A 24,133-nucleotide genomic window follows, 5' to 3' on the forward strand; every position below is an offset into this window, starting at 1 on the left:
GGAGTATTGCATCCAGTTCTGTTCACCACACTTTCGGAAGGATGTGAAGGCCCTTGAGAGGCTGCAGAGGAGATTTACCAGACTGGTTCTGGGGTTGGGGGATCTGAGCTACAAGAACAGGTTGGAGAAGCTGGATTTGTTTTCATTTGTTTTCATTAGAGCAAAGGAGGTTGCGGTGTGATTTGAGGGGTGTACAAGATTATGATGGGTTTGGATAGGCTAGATGGGGAAAGGCTGTTCCCACTAGTTGATGGTACAAGGACTAGGGAACACAGATTTAAGGTTTTGGGCAAGAGATACAAGGGGGACGTGAGGAAAAGCTTTTTTACACAGTGAGTGGTGATGACCTGGAACTCGCTGCCGACAGAAGTGGTGGAAGTGGAGACACTCAATGTTTTCAAGGGGAAACTGGATAGGCACTTGATGGAAATAAACTTGCAGGGCTACGGGGATAGAGCGGGGGAATGGGTCTGACTCGATTGCTTTACAGAGCCAGCACGGACTCGATGAGCTGAATGGCCTCCTTCTGTGCCGTTATGACTATGACCTCCCGATCCATCAGGGGAACTCCCACAAGAAACAAATATTCACAATACTGTACAATGTTTTGTTAAGACTGACAACTTCATTTCTGTCTCAGTTTTAAATCACAAAAAACAAACAAAAGCAGCTTTCCTTCCTGTATTAAAAGCTTGGCTTATGCTTAATATATAAAATTTGAGACACATTTGTTCTTAATCTGCCACAAGATAGAAATGATATTGTAAGCTGTCTAAGCATGATTGAGAAATTTGCAGATGGTACAAAAATTGGCCGTGTGGTTGATGGTGAGGAAGAAACCTGTAGACTGCAGGAAGAGATCAATGGACTGGTCAGGTGGGCAGAAAAGTGGCAAATGGAATTCAATCCAGAGAAGTGTGAGGTAATTCAATCCAGAGAAGTGAGAGGTAATGCATTTGGGAAGGGCCATCAAGGCAAGGAAATACACAATAAATGGTAGGATACTGAGAAGTGTAGAGGAACAGAGGGACCTTGGCGTGCATGTCCACAGATCCTTGAAGATAGCAGGACAGGCAGTTAAGAAGGGATACGAGATATATTCTATGCCTCAGCTGATAAAGGAAAGTAAGAGCAGGGTGGTTATGCTTGAACTGTATAAAACACTTGTTAGGCCAAAGCTAGAGTACTGCCTACAGTTCCGGTCACCACATTACAGGCAAGATGTGATTGCACTCGAGGGTAGAGGAGATTTATGAGGATGTTGCCAGGACTGGGTAACTTTAGTTATGAGGAAAGATTGGATTGGCTGGGGTTGATTTCTTTGGAACAGAGGCCAAGTAGAGACTTGATTGAGGTGTATAAAATCATGAGGGGCCCAGATAGAATGGATTGGACGGACCTATTTCCCATAGCAGAGAGGTCAATAACCAGGGGGCATAGATTTAAATTAATTGCTAGATGGATTAGAGGGGAGTTGAGAACTTTTTTCACCCACAGGGTGGTGGGGGTCTGGAACTCACTGCCTGAAAGGGTAGTAGAGCCAGAAACGTTCAGCACATTTAAAAAGTACTTGGATATGCACTTGAAGTGCCATAACCTACAGGGCTACAGACCAAGAACTAGAAAGTGGGATTAGACTGGATAGCTCTTTTTGAGCCAACACAGGCACGATGGGCCAAATGACCTCCTTCTATGCTGTAAATTTCTATGATTCTATCTACCTGCAGGGTTTTGCTTGGTCAAAAATAGCCTAGTAACAAAATGTTAAGTATAAACTGAAACTATTGATAGAGGAACAAAACACACAGCAGTAGATTGCTACGCACTTGCAAACTCCAAAACAGTACAATCTTTGAATTACACAAAGTTTATTTTTCTATTCCACCAAAATAGTTTGATTAACAATATTCCAGTGTCCTTTTCACATTTCATAACTGCAAATATTACAATTCAATAGCAGACAAACAAACGAACAAGCAGTGACCAAGCCACTGAAGCAAGACGTTTATAATAGTGGCTAACTTACACTGATTGTATGGACAGGTGATATCTGCAAAATACAACAGGGATTTCTTTAGAAAAAAAATCTTCCAATGTTTGGCAATCAAATGTACCACACCAATTAATTTAGTTTTACAGAGTCTTTAAAAAGGATGTTGCAGTGTTAAATGTCAACAGCACAAAATACAATAATCATACAAAAATGTTTCACCATACATTCAGTTTAGCTTTAAAAATATTTAACATTTGCATATATAATCAAATCAAAATACTTTTCAGAAATGACAAAGGCTAACTTGCCTCAAGAGCAAGGCATTAACTTTCTGCAGTATACAATCCATGAATACTTGGGATACTGAATAGAACAGTTTATCACAACCTATATTTTGCACAGATTAGCTACTTTACAGTACTGGTAATGACTTTAAAGAAAAATTCCTACTTTAAATTAAAAAAAAAAATAAGAGTACTGTATATGCATCCACAAAAATCCCATAATCACAACGTTTTAAGGTATTCTCAAAGCATCTGTGATGAAACCTCACCCTCTGAAGTCTGTAGTACAAGCGTCTTGCTGTAAGGACCAACTCCTGACTTGTTGTAAGCTTTCACTCGGGAACTATACGTGCTGTTGAAATGTAGGCCATCAACAGTGCACATTGTTTCTTTTCCTACATACACCTCCTGTTCATGAAGATTAGAAACATAGTTAAATAATTAGGTGATTACTTTTGACCAGTGTACAAAGGAAGCTGATTTACCTCTTGTGCAGGTCTTGTTTTTTGAATGTTAATCTCCTGCCCATGATGTGCAGACAGCAGGCTAATTGGGAAATACTTTACACCTACACGTTAAATGGGTTACTGAAATTTCCCTCAACAGCTTGCATACCACTAACTGATTAGCTTTCTGTACTGTATAATCGCCACTTGTACCTATACTCACTATGTTCTAATTTCCCCATTATTGGCAGTAGTCCAGCAGGATTCTTTTGCCTACAAGTAAATAGCAACTCTCCTACAGAGATATGCTTGAATTCAAATACAATTTTATATTTCTGAAGATGTGTAAAAAAGAGCAAAATTTGTTTAAGCATAATTTCCAATTGCCTTCACCATCATGATTTTAATAATCTCCCAATACATTTGAAAGCAGACAAGACCTCCCAATACATTTGAAAGAGGACAAGTGAGAGGTTTGGTACTACATGTATGAAAGTCCCTTACTTAACTCAAATCTCATTTAATAAGAGTGCAAGACAAAATAAGACATCTTTTTCAGGACGGCAAGAAACAAAGCTAATTATCTGATCTCAAATGTGAAACTGTTACCTGGTCAGGTCCATCAAAAAGTAACTGCTGTGTCTTTAGTTGGCATCAAACTAACTGTTCAAGTTATTTGCAGTTATGGGATACAAATATGATTCGCTACATTGCAATTTTATTTTTAAAAAGTCAGAAAATTGCTTGCTAAGCACAGCTATGGTATGCATCGGAAATGTACCCACAATCGCGCCCAGCAAACAGCAGCAATAAATTGTGCTTCAACCATTCTGGAAATGACACGTTTGGACTTTTCCAATTAGGTAAAACTATCACATCAAGGAAACAACAAAAACACAATAATCAAAATATTTCCAGGATTAAGAAATTAAAATGTTACATTAAAAAAAACTACAAGTTCCAGGGTCCTTGACATTTCAAAAAGACAGGCAGAATGGAAAAGGAGGGGGAGTAGCCCTGATAATAAAGGATTACATAAGGACAGTAGAGAGAAAGGATCGCAGCTCGGAAGATCAGGAAGTAGAAATCAGTATAGGTGGAGATAAGGAATAACATGGGGCAGAAAACACTGGTACGAGTAGTATATAGGCCCCCTTACAGTAGCTATACCGTTGGACAGAATATTAATCAAGAAATAGTCGGAGCTTGCAACAAAGTTAATGCAATAATCTTGGGAGACTTTAATCTTCATATAGACTGGACAAATCAAATTGGCAAAGGTAGTCTGGAGGACGAGTTCATGGAATGCATTCAGGACAGTTTCCGAGAACAAGACGTCATGGAACCAACCAGGGAACAGGCTATTTTAGATCTTGTATTGTGTAATGAGACAGGATTAATTAGCAATCTCAGTAAAGGATCCTCTGTGGCAGAGTGATCATAATATGGTAGAATTTCACATTAATTCTGAGAGTGACTTGCCTAAGTCCAAAACTAAAGTCTTAAACTTAAGTCAATTACATAAGTATGAGGGGCGAGTTGGCTAAGGTAGATTGGAAAAATAGATTACAAGGTATGGCAGTAGATAAGCAGTGGCTAGTTTTTAAAGAAAGAAATATTTCATAATTCTCAACAAAAACACATTCCATTGAGAAACAAAAACTCCACAGGAAAAATGATCCAACCGTGGCAAACTAAAAGAAGTTAAGGATAACATTAGATTGAAAGAAGAAGCTTATAATGTTGCAAAGAATAATAGTAAGCCTGAGGATTGGGAGAGTTTCAGAAACCAGCAAAGGAAGGGCAAAAAATTGAAAAGGGAAAAAATAGAATGAGAGAAAACTAGCAACAAATATAAAAGCAGGTTGTAAGAGCTTCTACAAGTATGTAAAAAGGAAGAGTAGCAAAAGTAAACGTTAGTCCCTTAGAGGCTGAGACAGGGGAAATTATTATGGGGGAATAAGGAAATGGCAGAAATGTTAAACAAATATTTTGTATCTGTCTTCACATTAGAAGATACAAAAAGCAAACCAAAAATGGTGGGGAACCAAGGGTCTAATGAGGGTGAGGAACTTAACATAATTAATATGAGTAGAGAAAAAGTACGAGAGAAACTAATGGGACTAAAAGCCAACAAATCCCCTGGACCTGACGGCCTACATACTAGGGTTCCGAAAGAGGTGGCTGAAGAGATAGTGGATGCATTGGTTTTGACCTTCCAAAATTCCCTAGATTCTAGAAAGGTCCCAGCGGATTGGAAGGTCGCAAATTTAACACCGCTATTGAAGAAAGGAGGGAAGAGAAAAAAAAACAGGGAACTACAGGCCAGTTAGCCGGACATCAGTCGTCAGGAAAATGCTGGAATCCATCATTAAGGAAGTGGTATCAGGGCACTTAGAAAATCATAACATGATTAGCCAGAATCAACATGGTTTTATGAAAGGGAAATCGTTTGACAAATTGAGGTTTTTGAGGATGTAACTAGCAGGGTAGATAAAGGAGAACCAGCAGATGTAGTATATTTGGATTTCCAAAAGGCATTCGATAAGGTGCCACATAAAAGGTTATTACACAAGATTAGGGCTCATGGGGTTGGGGGTAATATATTAGCATGGCTAGGGGATTGGTTAACGGACAGAAAACAGAGAGTAGGGATAACCGGATCTTTCTCAGGTTGGCAGGCTGTAACTAGTGGAGTGCCGCAAGGATCAGTGTTGAGGCCTCAGCTATTAACAATCTATATTAATGACCTAGATGAAGGGACAGTGTAATGTATCCAAGTTTGCTGACAATACAAAGCTAGGTGGGACAGTAAACTGTGAGGAGAACACAAAGGGCTCGAATTTATCAATGGGGACGTGATGGAGGTGGGACTCCCACTTTTTGGGTTGTAGTCCCGCCTCCATCGACTTGTGGCCAACCCACGCTATTTTCCCTTGATTGACCTTGTTAAGCCCGCCCAGCAGGCCAATCAAGGGACACCTGGTTACTGGTGACATCAGCGATTGACATTTCATCTGTCAAGAGCTTTTGACAGATGAAAAATCAGCATTTGACAGCTCTGTGAAGCTGTCAAACACAAGCTGTCTTCTAACTTGAGTCCTTCTACTCAGACTCAGTTAGAGAGCTCTCCAGACCAGAAAGCAGAGGCTGCAACGTTTGACAGTTCAGCGGCCATTCTGCTTTCTGCGCCGGTTAACTGAGGGACTCCAGAGAACTGAAGGAAGGAAGCCTGCAGGAGAAAGTAAAGGGAAGTAAAACTTATTAAAACACTTTACACTTAGCTCACACACTTACCTCTGCACACATGCACCCATCACTCACCTGCACAACGGACATCTCGACCCCTCCAACCCCTTCAGACCGACGGCCCGCCTCGCAAACTTGGCGTGGTTCGGAGCCATCGGAAAGCCCACACTTCAGGGCTAAAAATAGGGATTAGGCAAAAAACTACCTGTTAACAGGCAGTTAATTGGCACTAATCCCCTTCCCACCTCGGGGAGGCGGCTCTCAGCACAGGTCGGATACCCGCCTCCTGGGACATTGGCATGGAGGCGGGTTGGGGGCAGGATGGGTTACTGCCCCCCTCGATTTAGCAATTTTCCCACCACTCCCGCCTCCACGAGGCTTGGAAATTCGAGCCCAAAGATTCTGCAAATGGATACAGATAGACTAAGTCAGTGGGCAGTAAGGTGGCAGATGGAGTATAATGTAGGGAAATGTGAGGTTATTCGCTTTGGTAGGAAGAATAGAAAAACAGAATATTTTTTTAAATGGTGAGAAACTTTCAAATGTTGGTGTTCAAAGAGATTTAGGTGTCCTCATGCAAGAAACACAGAAAGCTAGCATGCAGGTACAGCAAGCAAGAAGTAAGGCAAATGGCATGTTGGCCTTTATTGCAAGAGGGTTGGCTTATAAGAGTAAGGAAGTCTTGCTACAATTGTACAGGGCCTTGGTGAGACCACACCTGGAGTACTGTGCAGAGTTTTGGACTCTTTATCCAAGGAAGGATATACTTGCCTTGGAGGCAGTGCAACGAAGGTTCACTAGATTGATTCCTGGGATGAGAGGGCTGTCCTACGATGAGATTGTGTAGAATGGGCCTATACTTTCTGGAGTTTAGAAGAATGAGAGGTGATCTCATTGAAACATACAAAGATTCTGAAGGGGATTGACAGGATAGACGCCGAGAGGTTGTTTCCCCTGGCTGGATCTAGGGGGCAGTGTCTCAGGATAAGGGGTAGGCCATTTAAGACTGAGATGAGGAGGAATTTCTTCACTCAGAGGGTTGTGAATCTTTGGAATTCTCTGCCCCAGAGGGCTGTGAATGCTGAGTCTTTGCGTATATTCAAGGCTGAGATAGATAGATTTTTGGACTCTAGGGGAATCAAGGGATATGGAGATCAGGCAGGAAAGTGGAGTTGAGGTCGATGATCAGCCATGATCTTATTGAATGGCAGAGCAGGCTCGAGGGGCCGTAATACCTACTCCTGCTCTTATTTTTCATGTTCTTATGAGACAGAAACCATTAGCAGAAACTAGTTATAGAAAACAATTTCAGATTTCAGTTCTGATGTTGGAAATACATAAATCGTTTGGTTCTTTTTTATGTTCCACATGTAACCTAAGTAATTGCTGTTAATCCAATCACCCTTCAAAAAAAGCTTGTTCCTATATTACAGTACGCTACCAAGTCAAAGAATTGGATAGAATCACTGGTATTTCCAGAGAGAAGCAACAATGATCACTATATAATGTCAGTGTGAATATATGTCCCATACCAAAAGTTAATAATGGGGAAAAAGAACCATTTCCTCCTCTGCATCCAAATTTCTTTTCGTAATTTTTATATTCTATGTATTAGTGTAAGCATCATAAAAGTATACATGCTCACTTATAAAACCTGGAAAAGCTGATGAATAACTTCAAAATAAAGAGTCCACATGATTTCATCTGAACCTAAACAGGGCCAGAAATCATGGAGGCAAGCTGAGAGTGAGAGATAGTTCAAGGTGGAGGTAACCATTATCCTACTGCGTAACTACTATTATCTAATTGATTAACACGTGGGTGTAATGATTCTTTCAAATGGTTAGAAGTATCTACTTTTATGTAAATAAAGTTGCAAAACTAAACACTTTATATTATGTTAATAGAGTTCTAATTGAATGCTTTCTCAGCCATGTTTTACATAGAAACATAGAAGATAGGAGCAGGAGTAGGCCATTCGGCCCCTCAAGCCTGCTCTGCCATTCAATGAGATCATGGCTGATCATCCAAACTCAGTACCCTGTCCCTGCCTTCTCCCCATATCCCTTGATTCCTTTAGCCTTAAGAAATATTTTATTTTAGTATTGGCTGGTTGCTATTTGATTGACAAGAATGGGCTGAAGGGAGTCTCCCTTTGAGTTTCAGACGCTTGCTCGACATGGAGATTTCACTGGAGAGAACTCCCATTGTACAATTGCACAGAAGTTGAAAGCCGTGTGCGAATGGACCAACTTTTTGTATATTAATTTTTGGAACAAATTCAGTGCTCGTTAAAAGAAAATCTGATCACATCATTTCAAATTTTGTTAAATTTAATTTAATGTGTGCTTGGATGCTTTAGGAGAATGCTGGCGGGAGAAAGTGCATTTTCAGTATAAAATATTTCCTCATCTAAGAATTAAAAAAGATACAATCTACTCGTTCACTTAATTTTGAATAATTCAAATTCATTTTCAGCATCAAGTTCTCACTTTGCTGTGCTATGTTAGTGCATAACTTAAATTAATTAATTTTTAGCACAAAAACAACTTTGAATTATCAACACTAACTGCAATCCCTCAAAAAGCAAAAACCTGCTTTTCAGGCGTCTTCATCTTTGCAGAAAGACACTAAGCAGCTGTCATTTTCTTAGAATGTTACATCGTAGACAGAAGGCTGGAAACTATAGACCGGTTAGCCTAACATCTGTGGTAGGTAAAATTTTGGAGTCCATTATTAAGGAGACAGTAACAGGACATTTGGATAATCATAATTTATTAGGACAAAGTCAGCATGGTTTTATGAAGGGGAAGTCATGTTTGACAAATTTGCTGGAGTTCTTTGAGGAAGTAACATATAGGGTGGATAAAGGGGAACCAGTGGACGTAGTGTATTTAGACTTCCAAAAGGCATTTGACAAGGTGCCACACAAAAGATTATTGCTTAAGATAAAAAAAAAATCACAGGATTGGGGGTAATATTCTGGCATGGATAGAGGATTGGCTATCTAACAGAAGGCAGAGTGTTGGGATAAATGGTTCGTTCTCAGACTGGCAATCAGTAACTAGTGGTGTTCCGCAGGGGTCAGTGCTGGGTCCCCAACTCTTTACAATCTATATTAACGATTTGGAGGAGGGGACCGAGTGTAACATATCAAAGTTTGCAGATGATACTAAGATGGGAGGGAAAGTAGTGAGTGAGGAGGACATAAAAAACCTGCAAGGGGACATCGACAGGCTAAGTAAGTGGACAGAGATTTGGCAGAGGGATTACAATACTGGAAAGCGAGAGGTTATGCACTTTGGCAGGAAAAATCGTAGAGCAAGTTATTATCTTAATAGCAAGAAACTGGAAAGTACTGAAGTACAAAGGGATCTGGGGGTCCTGGTGCACGAAACTCAAAAGGTTAGTATGCAGGTGCAGCAAGTGATTAAGGCGGCCAATGGAATCTTGGCTTTCATTGCTAGGGGGATAGAATATAAAAATAGGGAGGTATTGCTTCAGTTGTACAAGGTATTGGTGAGATCGCACCTGGAATACGGCATACAGTTTTGGTGTCCATACTTAAGAAAAGACATACTTGCTCTCGAGTCAGTACAAAGAAGGTTCACTCGGTTAATCCCGGGGATGAGGGGATGGACATATGAGGAGAGGTTGAGTAGATTGGGACTCTACTCATTGGAGTTTAGAAGAATGAGAGGCGATCTTATTGAAACATAAGATTGTGAAGGGGTTGGATCGGGTGGATGCGGGGAAGATGTTCCTGATGATGGGTGAAACTAGAACTAGGGGGCATAGTCTTAGAATAAGGGGCTGCTCTTTCAAAACTGAGATGAGGAGGAACTACTTCACTCAGAGGGTGGTAGGTCCATGGAATATGCTGCCCCAAAAAGCTGTAGAAGCTACATCTTTACATAAATTTAAAACAGAAATAGACAGTTTCCTAGAGGTAAAGGGAATTAAGGGTTACAGGGAGCGGGCAGGAATTTGGACAAGAGTCTAGGTTCGGATCGGTCATGGCCCTGTGGGTAGCGGAGCGGGCCCAGGGGCTGTGTAGCCTGATCCTGCTCCTATTTCGTGTGTCTAATTCTGTTAGATTCAGGAGATGGTTCTGTGATAGTGGATTGGCGGTTAGGATCAGATCAGCCATGATCTTATTGAATGGCGGAGCAGGCTCAAGGGGCCGATTGGCCTACTCCTGCTCCTATTTCTTATGTTCTTATCTGGCTTTGGATGCTTAATCAGTAGCCACCAAAGTCAAGAAAATGCAGTACTAGTTGGCATTGCTGTGTAACAAAAAATTACTCATCCATACAAATCACATCAATTGGTTATTTTCTGAAGTCCAATGAAAAAGGTATAATAGCGCTCAATTAAATCAGTAAATGCGTGCTGGATTTTAGTTTGACAGTACCACTAGCAAAAACCTCAACACATGCAACTTTATAATGACGAGGGCATAAAATAGTCTGCATTCACAGCAAATATTACTTGAGCATGGCCTCACACTTAACTTAACTCCTCGGCATGCAGTTTGTCAGGAAAGCAGTGTCTTCTAAAATAAAGATATCACACACCTCCTTGGTTCATAACTATGTCCCATCCACGCTTGCATTCTGCAATACTTACTCTAAATTGGCCACCATTCCCATCATCTAGTTCTAGAATGTAGCCTTCTACTTGAACTAACGAAAGCGGTGGCTGTTTCCAAGACAACGTAGCACTGTTGTTGCGAGTACAACATTCCTCCAGCTGCAGGATTGGGGCTGATGGCACTGGAGAGGGAACTAAGCAGAAATCAGCATAACCGTCGCTTCTAGTAAACTACAAGGAACTGTTCTCAACTTGTCACCTGACTTAGTGACTGGAGTTTAGCCAGAGGGCCATTAGGCCATCTTTTAAGCTCAGTTACAATTGCAGGAACCAGGGGAAGAGATCTGCAGTGTTTTGATGGTTACAGTCATTTTTGCTGCCGATCAATTATTGTTGTGCTATGTAGATCATGTGTGCTTGGAGGTGATTGCAAATGGCATTCATGGCAGAATTACAGCTTTTCTTTGGCTCTCTGGCTAAGCCCTAAATTCGATTTGTGATGTGTTCGACAGTCATTTATTCAATTGTACAATCTTAGAGCAATTGCAAAAAGTTAGAATTATTAAATCTTTAAAACCTCTGCACTTGGATGTAAATTAGAAACTAACCTACTGCCTTGAATTTATTTCTATGGGTATTATTCTCACTAGCCCATAAGACATACTGGTAAAAGATAAAAGTATCACAGCCAGAAAATATCACCCATTGGCTCTGTATTCAGCTATCATTTGAAACCTCTGCTCATTTTAAAAAAATATTGTAAAAGGTGGCAAGACATTCCAATTATTTTTCACTCCTCAGCAAGACCAATATAACTCACTCCTGTTTGGGGCACTAGTGAATTAATGGGTCTTGTACAGTGAAAGAATAGCACATGGTCCACAAAGGATCTTTTAATTCCAGAGTTGAACAATTTCTCTGGATTTCTTCTGAAAAGTTGATCTGAATCTAACTATTCAGTTGGTCTCAAATCGAATATGGTAGCCGACTTCCAGCCCTACAATTTATTTAAAAATTCTTTTAAATAGAACAGATCTAAGCAAACATAACTACATAATTAACTGTTTCAAATTTCAGATACAGTATTCATTACAGCATGCATGCACCATGGAGTAAATAGCTTCCACATTTTACAAAATGCAGATCTATTTGGAGATTTTAAAATCTAATAGTTCAAACTGTAATTGTAAGCAGCTGTGCCTCCAACCAAGTGTCAGCACAGAATCCACAATGCGCCCAAATATTGAGCCAGTCCTGTCAATCGCTAGCAGTTCTCTCATGTATTTATAACTGCCATTGTCATACCTAGTAATTTTAAACTTCGGGGCAAGAATGTATTGAAGATGGATCAGCTTAGACAAAAGAAACCCATTTGTTTTGCACAACTATCTTTATACTTTTGTACAGATTTTATGAATGAAAAATGTTTGATAAAAAATAATAAATAATAAAATCAAACGGTTTTACAGTACTGAAGCACAAATTTAATACAGTAATGAGTTTAGAAGGTTGAGGGGTGATCTACTCTAGGTGTTTAAAATGATAAAGGGATTCAATAGGGTAGAGAAGCTATTTCCTCTATAATAAAAACAGAAAATGCTAGAAATCCTCAGGTCAGGCAGCATCTGCGGCGAGAGAGAGTTAAGGTTTCAGGTCGATGACCTTTCATCGGAACTGGTTCTGACAAAAGGTCATCGACCTGAAACGGTAACTGTTGCTCTCTCCACAGATGCTGCCTGACCTGCTGGGTATTTCTAGCATTTTCTGTTTTAATTTCAGATTTCCAGCATCTGCAGTATATTGCTTTTGTATAAGCTATTTCCTCTGGTGGGGGAATCCAGAACAAGGGGCCATAATTTTAAAATTAGACCGATGCCAGTAAGGAGTGAAATCAGGAAGCACTTTTTCCACACAAAGGGTAGTGGAAATCTGGAACAAATATGCCATGTGAAGGGGATTCATTGAGGAAAGCATAAAAAGCAGTACTCAGGTTTTAGCATTAAAGTTCATAAGATTCAAAATGAAAAATAAAATCACTAAATCAGCAAAGATGTGTAGTGCTCGTTAAAAATGCTGAACAAAATCAAAAGGATAAAGCAATATGATCCCAACCTTGTGAAATATGCAATGGCAAACATATATTAGCACATAATGATTGAAATTTTAAATTACACTTCACATCATTAACTTTATGGCTTGACATATATCATGCAATATCTTCTAACTTGTGTGCAAAGCTTATGAGCCTGAACTTAATTGTCCAGTTCACCTCTGCAGATGGTCAATTCGTTCAGTAGGGCTGGTAACTGGGATCTTCATGATTCCTGAAATTGTCCTTTATTACTGAACCTACATTTTAGAGCTATGCAGAAGTCAAATATTCACAACCTTCTCCCCCTCCTACACCCCAACCACAGCTCATTACAAAATCTTACTGGTGCAAAGCAAAGTATTACATCCATGACCAAAGCTACTTTTATGTGGACCCAAGACTGCTCCCTGATATGTCGATTTCATGCAGCTGGTGGGAGCTCCCATGAAATTTGCAGGATTTGCCAAGACCAGCCACCAGGAAGAATTCGAAAAAAATGGTTTTCTTGGTGACTGGTCCCAATAAATCTATCGAATTTACATTGGGGTTGCTGCAGACGCAATGTGAGCAGCTCAATTTCAATAATGGAATTTCTTACCTATGCTCACAGCCTATGCCACAGTGCATTCCTTTTATATGGTAATTTAATTCCCACTTGCTAATTCAGTCCTTGAGGCTCTTTATTTTGGCCTCCTAGCTACAATGTCCTTAACTAAAAAGGAGCAAATAATGTCAAATCAGCTACTGCATCAATTCTTGACATCACATACATACAACCTTGCAATGGTTTTATTACTGGTCAAAAAAAACTAAGCCTTTGGGGAAACATTACTTTTTCTAACTGTCTTTGTTGATCCATCCAAAAATGTTGGAAATGTTTTCCTTTAAGATTGTGTAATAGTGTAGGTCTTTTTAAAAACTGTGGCTGAAATTTTCAGCAAGTTTTAACATTCTTGCAAATGCAAAGGATTAAGTTACAGATACAGTCATAAAAGTAGAAGGACAGTTGTAGAAACAGAAAAATAGGAGCAGGAGTAGGCCATTCGAGCCTGCTCCGCCATTCAATATCATAGCTGATCCTCTATCTCAATACCATATTCCCGCTCTCTCCCCATACCTCTCGATGCCTTTTGTGTCTAGAAATCTATCTGTCTCCTTCTTAAATATATTCAGTGACTTGGCCTCCAGAGCCTTCTGTGGTAGAGAATTCCACAGGTTCACCACCCTCTGAACGAAGAAATTTCTCCTCATCTCAGTCCTAAATGTCCTACCCCATATCCCGAGACTGTGACCCCTCATTCTAGACCCCCCAGTTATCCACTTGTTTAGAGTAAGCTAGAAAAACTGCTTTACAATCTCTTGTTTCATAAAAGCCAAATTCTCTTAGAATTTATTATACTTGGAGCATCCTGCCTCAGGTTAAGAGGACTTGGAAAAATTGATTAGAGCAGCTTTTTAACAGTGATAAGTCAAAAAGCCATAAAAAAAAAATGGTTATGCAATAGGTTAAAAAAAGATATAATTTTGGAAATCTAAGATTTTCCAATTCATGGCTACATGTGTTTACAATGTTAACACAACTGCACATATTTAACACAACTGCACTCTATATCCATATTATTCATTGTTACTTGCACATTTTTGAATATTTTTTTTTTTTTTTTTTTTTAAATACATAATTTCCATGAATACACCCTGGTACTGTAGAAAACCTCTTCTGGTTAGGGCGGAGACACAATGCTGGACATAAAGGAGCTTTAGACTAGAGTTGTACCACACCTACTGTGAAGCCTAAGTGGACTAAAATGGCCTCCTGGTTTGGCTTTAGTGTGCATGAGAATCAGGTCAGAGCCGAGTCCTGAGATGTACTATCACTTTCATGTAGATGAGCACATTTTTAAAAACTGCACAGGGACAAATGAGTTTAAAAAAACTGATTGCATGACTTGAAATATTTTAAATTCAAGTTAATCGTATCTCCTTTGCTGATCAACTTTGTTTTCTAAACTGAAAGTCTTTCTGAACATGGAAAAAATGTTGTCCCTTTCTCCTCCTCCCCCCATACAAATTTTAAATAAATGTTTTGCTGCTGCCTAAACTCACAGATTGCCACTCTACTTCATTATGTAACTTCGTTACTTTAAAGGCCATGAAGATGGGAGAGAGTACTCTTTTCAAAAGTATGGAAATGGAGATATAAACCAGAGACACGAGTAACAGCTAAAATAAAACATCAATTTCCTGACCAACTTATTTTAAATTACATCTGCTCTGGAAACCATAGTTGGTTTATCTGGCCAAAGAATTTTTTTCTACTCAACACTCTGGTCACATTTCTGTAGACTGATCCTTACTTTTCATCTGTACGAAGTCTAGCTGAAGGATAGATTGTAGCAGTGGTGCATTGTCCAGAGTTAAATCAAAGTCAGTATTCATGCGAGGTTGGAGTATGCCTTTACCCCACTGTTCATCGATAAAGTGTACACGCCTTATTAAAGCATCCGATATCTGCTAACAAAATTAACCTGTCAGAATTACACTCACATTTAAGTGATGCGCATGTCGTTACAGATAAAGTACTATATTTCAAAAATAATGACTGGCACCCTGTATACTATAAATAAAAATTAGCATAGATTGAAATTGGTCACACAGCCAACTACTTTCAAGATACGAGTTTTCAATACGGATACCTTTATATTCAGTCTGAAGTTACTGTAGCTAATCTATTATTAGTAGTCAATAATGAGACCAGAATTAAATCAAACAGGACAGAATGTGCATTTTGCAAGATTTTTAAAAAAGGGGAATAATCCATATATTTTGATAGGGACATAAATAATTATACAAGTTGATGGAATTATTTCTGCATATTGGTTTGATTGCACACAGAAAAATAACAAAAGACAAGACTTTCATTATGAGAGGCATGCGGCCATATTGATGCATGGGTAATTTAGCAACTCCCCAAGCACTTGCTGTATCTAGTTGAGACAGAGGAGCAAAATCTGTTGTTGTTCCAGGGGCACCCATGCAATTGCTGAATATCATTCAATAGTTACAATCAGTAATACGGGAGCATTGGCAATGACACACTGACCTGTAAAAAGCCACTGGGGTCATTCTCCTTAATTACCTCCAGACAGTATTCCATCAGGCCAGTTGTTTGGCGCAGTTTGACCGTGCAATGGCTGATTTGATCTCTGACCACCTACAACAAAAAAAGACAAATATTACTGATCCTTCGGGTATCAAAAATAGTTTGGGCACAAATTATCAGAATGAATAATCCAACTTGAACAGAATATATAATATACCAGCTTACAGGCAAAGGTTAGAAATTCAGCCATGATCTTATTGAATGGCAGAGCAGGCTCAAGGGGCCATACGGCCTGCTCCCATTTCTTATGTTATGCGATTGTAAGCAGAGGAAGGTGCTTAAGCGTGGAAGTGAGGGTGGGATGCACATCTCCATAGAAACAGTTTAGGCAGAAGTTTATAGAACCTCTGCCCAAAGATAATTAAACAAGCATTTGGTTCCTGGAAAATAAATAGGGTTTCATTTGCTCCCTGCAGTTGGATAAATAATAAATCTGAACAATTTGTTTTTGCAAATTCATTAACAAAATAAATCACAAGTGCTTCAACTAATCAGTCTGTCTCAAAAAAAAGTCATTGGATAATAGTCTTCATGAAAAACTCTAAAATTCCTCTTCCATTTCATTTTCAAATGATTTGGAAAACAAATTCAGGAATATCAAGAGGAAAGACATGCTTTGAAGTTTGCACGGAGGAAAAAAAATCACGTAAATAATAATTTTTGAATTCAGTATAAACTAAATAAAGCACATGTGCTCTGATCAACCCCTCTGAGCCAAATTCCCATTGAAATAAATAAAATAAGCAATTGAAAATTATTTACCCGTGATATGGTCAGTTCTAAAGTTTATGCCTCTGCTTATTTTGAAATCAGATGCAATAAACTGATAAATAGTACTGTAGCCTGAGAAAAGACACATTTCCAGATACTGTATTGTCTTTGAGAATCAGTGCTGCATGGTGGGAGATTCTCCACACCACACATTATTAGCAGTGTACAGCAATCTGCGAAGTGCAGTTGGTAAACCCGTGAGCTGACAAAGTGAGTATTCTGGGAAGAATAAAGAATATCAACTCTAACCCCAAGTTTGAGAGAGCCTAATGCATCAGAGTAAAGATATTAGCAAAGGTAGTCAAAGGCACACAAAAATGTTATAACTAAGTTTAATGAGGTTATGAAATAAGATGTGTTTAAAAAAGAAATCTTTAGAAATTTCAGTTACTATGGAAAAAATTATCAAAATATCTGGGAAAATATTTCAGTGCTTTGACTACTTCAGTTTTTGCATTTTCATTAGATTTCCATCACTTCACAGTTGGAAGTTTTGATTTGTTGTGGCCAAAAGGATTGAACTTTTTTCCCTCAGTGATTTAACTGGCTTGATGTTTTTTTTCCTTGGGAGCACTGAGTCGGAATCTGAAATTTGAGCAAATCTGGTGGAAGTATGAGAAATTTGCACATAAGCACTTATGACCTCCAATTTTGACAATGTGTGCTAGATGTATTTTTTTTTTTTTATATAGATGGACTAAAATATGCATTGTGTACAACCATAATTTTTTCTGGGTCACAAAACACCATTGCATCCAAAAACCACTTACTGGAGTTCTTTGCACAACACTGAAAATTACTTACCTCGAATTAATGGTGCAGTTATATACTCAGACTGGTAACTGTAAATTGTGATTCTTGGTTGGCAGACCCAAGTTGCACTGCCAACTACAACTCATGCGGAGCTTAGCAAAAAAAGTAGCTGTGTTCTTCAATGCAGTGTTTCACTAACCAGGTGGCTTATTTTTAAAGTTATGAACAGGAGCATTGCTTCTGTCAACATTAAAAAGAATGAAAAATAAGCTAACTGAAGTGTGTAGGCGGTCCAAAGGGCCACCTAGAGTCTTTTAAAATGTCATATTACTCTAGGCTGGAGTCATCCTCTCCTCCGTCATCCAGCTGGGTGGGACTGCACTCGCCTTGTTCCATTCTTATCTATCCAGTCATAGCCAGAGAATGGCTTCTCTTCCCACTCTTGCACCATTAGCTCTGGTGTCCAAGGATCTATCCTTGGCCCCCTCCTACATCTCATCTACATGCTGACCCTCTGTGACATCGTCCGAAAACACATCAGGTTCCACCTGTACGCTGATGACACCCAGCTCTACCTCACCACCATCTCTCTCGACCCCTCCACCGTGTCTAATCTGTCACACTGCTAATCAGACATCCAGTACTGAATGAGCAGAAATTTCCTCCAACTAAATATTGGGAAGACTGAAGCCATTGTTTTCAGTGCTCACCACAAACTCAGTTCCTTAGCCGCCGACTCCATGCCTCCTCTTGGGAGCTGTCTGGTGCTGAATGACCTAGTTTTCTATTTCTTGCATTGTTGTGCTCATACTTGTACTGCTATTTTTACTTAGATATGCACCTGAAAGTGCTTCACACTGCTGCAAAAGCACCCAAGTATTGTTTAAATGAAAATAACAACCTGGACTGCTACAGCCTCAAAGAATGCAGTTACAGTAACTAGTAAAATCTCCAAGACAGAACAGTGCATCACAAATTTAAAGCTACCATTAAAAGGTCTGTATATGGATTGCAGTGTGGCTGCTGTAAACTGTGACGTTACTTTTGGTACCAGTATTTACAGCAACTGAGTGCGAGCACAAGCTTGTAAATCTTTATAGAGTCTTACTACAATGTAGTTGAATCAAGTTAAAATGGATTTAAAACTAACAAAACAAGCCATCTGTTTTGTTAACTGTCCAAAATCTTAATTTTGTCATTTAAATTCTAACGGCAAATTAAATTCTAATGACATTATTTTTCCAAATGTTATCCTTTGGCCAGATGATATTCAAAATATACACTATCAACTGGTTGCAAAATAAACTAGCGGATTTTGGAAAAAAGGAAAATTGCTTTTGTAAAGTGACATTTTCAACTAGTTTTGGTTCAACTAATTAAATCCATACTGAACAAAATTTAATTCAGTACCTTACATGTTTTTAGAAACTATTTTGTCACTCTGTTTTAGTACATGATTGTAGGTTACCAAAGAAAACTACATAGAAAAATCATTGGACAGAAAAGCACAATGTGAAATAAATGGATGTTCAACTCAGATTATAGATAGGCCTAGGCCTCTCAGTTTGATCAGGAGATTTTCTGCATACGTGGGCTGCCCAAGTCCACGTTACACTAATTTAAAAATGTTTTAATTAAACTGTGCTTAAACAACAGCGCAAGTACAGCGTAATGTTGATTCTTAGTGCAAAAGATAGAGGAAATTCAGGGGTGTCACTGAGGCCTATTTTTACACTATGCCCGAATTTCTCCAATCTTCTACGCCGATTCCACGATTCCTTCAACACCTTCAGCTGCTCCTCAATATAGCTCTGCCGCCATGCAAAAGTGCAGCTCATGTGAATTTCCTGGGTTGCCTGTTCTGAATGGGCTGTAAATTTGCACCCGAAATGTTTAGGTGCAATCAGGACCCAATGTCACATTTTCGGTGCTTTTTGCCGATTTTTTTTTTTTTTTTTAAATTACTGAAATAAATGTATTTTCTATCTCAATGCATCTTTATTGCATCATAAGTTTTACATTAAAAACTGTAAAACTTATGACTTCATAAACATTCTGGCATAGAAATTAGAGCGCACCCATTTTAGGCATCCCCAGGCAGCTCACAATGCCGAAGCGACCCCCAGGTAAATGGTTAAAGGGGTCACAGACGGGAGAGCAGCAGTTGCTGGGAGGGTAATGCGCTGGTTGCGGCCTATAAGTTAAGGGCTGCCATGTAGACCTAGCTGTCTTGAATCTGATGTTGGCTGCCTCAGGAGGCTTCAAACGGGAATTGGCCCTGGACACCAAATTTTTGCCTATACCAATATTGTGGGTGGCACACTTGCAGCTCGTAATGAACATATGCATCCTGCCTGCCATATTGGAGGTATAGGAGGCTGTTTAGCTGGCAAATTTCCCTGCTAGTGTGCCTAAAATGCGTAAATGATGGCTTCAAATTTTTCATGCATAAACAGGGACTTTAAGGGATATCGCACATGTTTGGCACGTTCCTCAGGCCCCGATAGTTTGTGCTGATGAAATTCTCAGGAAATTTTGGCATATCTTGCCAGTTATGCCTTTTCAGAAAATTGCAGACCATACAAATCATAAGTAACAGTACAAAAGGAAAAATATAGCAATGACAAATTTCAGCCACCTGAACTTTTAGCCTGAATATTCATTTGAAAGGAGAGATGCTCAAGGAGAAGGCGTCAGAAGAGTGAGGAGAGCGCAATTTAGTAATGAGGCCACATCCTCACCACCGTGGTTTGGATGGAGCAAGTGGTGCCAAGTATAGCAAAGGGTAAGGTGTCGCCACTCACAAACCAAGTTTCAGTCAAAACTATGATGTCAGTGCAATCGTCCACAATAACATTGTGGATTGCAAGGATCTTCTTGCAAGCAAATGGGCATTCTGGAGGAGCATGGAAAGGGCTGGTGATTGCTGATCTGCTGGCAGAGTTCAAGGAGATATTGGTGGAGGAGTGAGGGGACAGGAAGGAGTTTGGCAAGATTTAGCCCAGCAGTGCGTGGTGGGGGGTTCCACACTGGGGCAATAGAGGTTGCTGTTTGTAAAGAAATAGCCAGGGGTGCCTCAATGGCACCTCTGGACAATGCTGAGAGAGGCACAGAATGTGGCTGTTGACTTATCCAAAGGGGGGGCTGGGGGCAGAGAGGAGGTTTCAAGCCTCGGGACACTGGAAGGAGTAGTGATGGGTTGGGGCGGATGCAAAGTACCCAAGAGGCGAGCAATGAAAGGTAGTAAGGCGGCGGAGGGGACAAGAGAGAAGTGCGTGCTAGTGGATCCAGTATACTAGCAGAGAACAAAAATTTAATTAAATCTCTCTCGGGCTGAGAGATTGATTTATTTCAGATGTGAGGAATTTGCTCTTCATGGACTGTACAATGTGGAAATGTCTTACATAATGCTGGGTTCTGTGAATATTCTGGCAGATACTGGAGATATAGATAATTAGAGCAAAGATGCATTAACCCAATAGCAAAATACTGTGGATGCTGGAAATCTGAAATAAAAACAGAAAATGCTAGAAATGCTCAGGTCAGGCAGCACCTGAAGAGACACAAACAGAGTTAACGTTTCAGGTCGATGAGCCTTTGTCAGAACTGCAAAAAGTTGAAGATGTAATAGGTTTTTAAACAAGTTTAGGGGCAGGGTGGCGGGGGGGGGAGAAAGTGGCTTGATGTTCGGTAGTGGGGTCATGGTCCAGGGGGAGGAAGGATGTGGTGTCGGAGAGTTGGCGTTCAGCCTCCGCTAGGTAGAGGTCGGTTCACCAAAGAACAGCGCCACCCTTGTCCCCTCCCCACCTCTCCCTGCCCCTACACTTGCTTAAAAACCGGTTACATCTCCAACTTTTTCCAGTTCTGACGAATGGTCATTGACCTGAAACGTTAACTCTGTTTCTCTCGCTACAGATGCTGCCTGACCGGCTGAGTATTTCCAGCATTTTCTGTTTTTATTGCATTAACCCAAAGTTTCTCTTCTCTCTCTCTCTCTCTCCACAGATGCTACCTGACCTGCATTTTCTATGTTTAGTGGGATTCTACCATAAAACAGAAAGGGATCAAGAGCAGATTGCCCATTCAACATAAAAGCTTTGAAAACCTGGCCTTCATTTGGAATATGTTTTTACAAATTGGATCAGAAGACATTTTATTCATCCTTCCCCTGCTCCTCTAGAGGCAGCATTTCAGCTGCACCGGAAATAGTTGCCCTCCACTACTTCACTGAAGTCATCAGTTTTTCATACCCAAGTCTAATGGGGCTGCAGAAGAATTTCTAAATAGTCTGTGCTTCAAAATGCAAAATCACAAAAGTACACTGTTGCTTCATTAGTGACAATTTTCTGTAAGTTATTAAAGAAACCAGATGCCAATTCAACTGTTAAGGTCGATAATGAATTTGTACTGTTGAAAAAGTCTGGTTTTCCAAGATATTACATCCAAAACACGTTTGAATTTTTATTTACCTTGTATATGAACAGATTTTTCTTGATTCAAATGTTCAATATAGCACTGAATTATAAAAAATGTACTGTACATAGTGTTCATCAAAAATGCATTTAGTATAAACCTGCAATAAATTCCCATTGTGGCTTACATAATTGTTATTTGTATTGAATTCTTGAAAAGGAATAAAAGTAGCAGAGCGAGCTTTGCAATTTTCCAAGCATGACAATTCTGGACCAGTTCCCAAATTGGAAAAAAGCCATTCCCTTGATGAAAGCACACATTTCAACATTCCACTTAGATTTTTTTCCCGTTAATAAACACGTCACACAAAGTAGGTCAGGTTCTCTCAAACACATGATGTGTGACTGGTCTGCAGATTTTTATTTATGTGGCTCTCTGAATACCACTTGTAGTAAAGATAACATACCACACACGCACTATTAGAATTACCCTGTGGGGGGAGGGGGCAATCAATCTGTGGAAATAAAAAAGGGGGGAAATCAATTACCTTTGACTTTGTAAATCAAAGCTTGTCATTTGGAAAACCAGGTCAGATATGGACAGCATTTCACTGTGTGGAATATATGGAGATAGGAATTACTATACATCAGTGGTGTTCAACTGAATTGTGTTACAATCTGGATGTTCACATTTTATAAATAAAACGCCTCTTATTGGATTACTGGATCAGATGCTTCTTGCGTAAATGCAGATTTATATACACCAACGCTAAGTACCGTATTCAGTTTCCTTCTCGACTGCAAACTAGATTTGTTTGTTCCATGACTTGAATAGTACAGATAATTGCTTTTCTCCTAATATGGTCACTGATGCCAGGAAATCACAGGTAGAGCCAAACAAAAGCAGTCACACTTGGGGAGAGGCTGGTCACTGCCCAAGTACAATCTGACCATTTTGCATGGGGAGCTTTAACTTGTAGCTGGCAGATACTAGCAATAGCAGTATGCAGTGCAGTTTCTATTAACATTCATGGACAGCATTACAAATTGTGTTAACCATATGGACTTGCCTTACTATTGGATCAAGCTGAGGGACCAGAAGTATGAAAATGATCTGGCACAAATCACTTGCAACCATTTTTATGAAGCGTTTTTCTTGGAGGCGACAAGCTGATTGAAGCACTGCAATGATGGAGAGTAATGAAGCAGCAGCCTTGGTGACACTAGAAGCTAGTGCTACTGCAATGGGACCCAGAACCTGGCTAGTTGGGGGTTGTATTTTTCAGACTACACTATTGTCTGCTAACATTCTTGGATGAGTCCAACTCCGGCATCTCCACACCATTCTTGGATGAGTAAGAGGCCATAGTGCTCACACTGCTCACTGGGAAGGGGCTCAAAGATGCTTTAAGACATTGCCATTTTCTTAACCAGGCCAGCTAACTGCACCTAAGTCAACCTTTACATTGTAGTCATAAAACAGAAAATGACCTGCAGGGTATAAGAATCAACAGAGCTATGTGTGAAGCAGAATGTGACAAAGATTTTGTGCCAAGCTGCTGTTGCCAATCAGATTGTCACAGCCCAAACAACACATAGGAGCTGTGCTGTGCCATCATCACAGAATTGCCTCCATTGTATACAAAGCATTGTACAAATTTGGCTTCGTCAACCACCAGCACTAGGATTGGTTTGATGAGAATGGTCACTCAATCAGAACATTGGTTGAAGAGAAACAAGGCAAACAGCCTACTTAGATTCTAACGCTGTTGCGCTCTGTCAAAGCAAAGTTGCAATAAATGAAAAATCATTAGCGGGACAAAAATGAAAAGCTTTTGAAATTCAAGCTTGTCCAAACCAAAATGACAGACAGTACTTCTATGATGATTTTCTGAGGCATATGGGTTTAAGTATACAGGTACTGCACCTCCAAACAGTGCAAATAGTGTCATTCTTGCCAGTGACAAGGCTGAGGTCATGCAGAAGTGATGAGCATGAGGAACTGTTGTATGGACCAGCCATTGTGGTTGAAGTCCTCCATAGTTTTAAAGCAGCCACAGCATAATATGGATAGGTTCTCTACAATTACTTACATTAATAAAGCCAGAAAGGCAGTAAGAGTCTGTGTAGAACTGGGTACAGGAAAGCAGTGGAGATATTTGAAAGTGTGGCTGCAAGGCACTCACTGAACAATGAAAATCAATCTGACAGCTCACACTGCCTCAACAAGACCCAAAGGATGCAACAACTATTAGCATTTATAAGGAGAGAATTACCTGCGCTAACAAATCACAGAATTTCACATAATAGGCAGGAAATTCAGTTATGCTCCTCAGTCATCTACTTAAAAAATGTCAACTCAGTCCTCGCAGAAGCATGT

General features: G+C 39.8%; 1 protein-coding gene across 2 annotated transcripts in view; it reads right to left on the reverse strand.

Moving 5' to 3' along the window:
• trim9 (tripartite motif containing 9) overlaps nucleotides 1–24,133 on the reverse strand; it is a 157,134-nt gene that overhangs the window by 46,642 nt on the left and 86,359 nt on the right. The window contains exons 4-8 of one of the 2 annotated variants that reach the window (XM_086003164.1): nucleotides 15,758–15,868; nucleotides 15,012–15,165; nucleotides 10,602–10,747; nucleotides 2,547–2,685; nucleotides 2,027–2,050 (exon numbers count right to left, since the gene is read on the reverse strand). In XM_086003164.1, coding sequence (XP_085859290.1) covers nucleotides 2,027–2,050; nucleotides 2,547–2,685; nucleotides 10,602–10,747; nucleotides 15,012–15,165; nucleotides 15,758–15,868 — 574 coding nt within the window. Of the gene's footprint in view, nucleotides 1–2,026; nucleotides 2,051–2,546; nucleotides 2,686–10,601; nucleotides 10,760–15,011; nucleotides 15,166–15,757; nucleotides 15,869–24,133 lie in introns of both variants that reach the window. The other variant, XM_086003163.1, reaches the window with a different exon arrangement.

This window comes from Somniosus microcephalus, chromosome 12, assembly GCF_052327205.1.
Source record: "Somniosus microcephalus isolate GS21.2 chromosome 12, FLI_Smic_1.0, whole genome shotgun sequence".
In the NCBI taxonomy this organism is placed as follows: domain Eukaryota; kingdom Metazoa; phylum Chordata; class Chondrichthyes; order Squaliformes; family Somniosidae; genus Somniosus; species Somniosus microcephalus.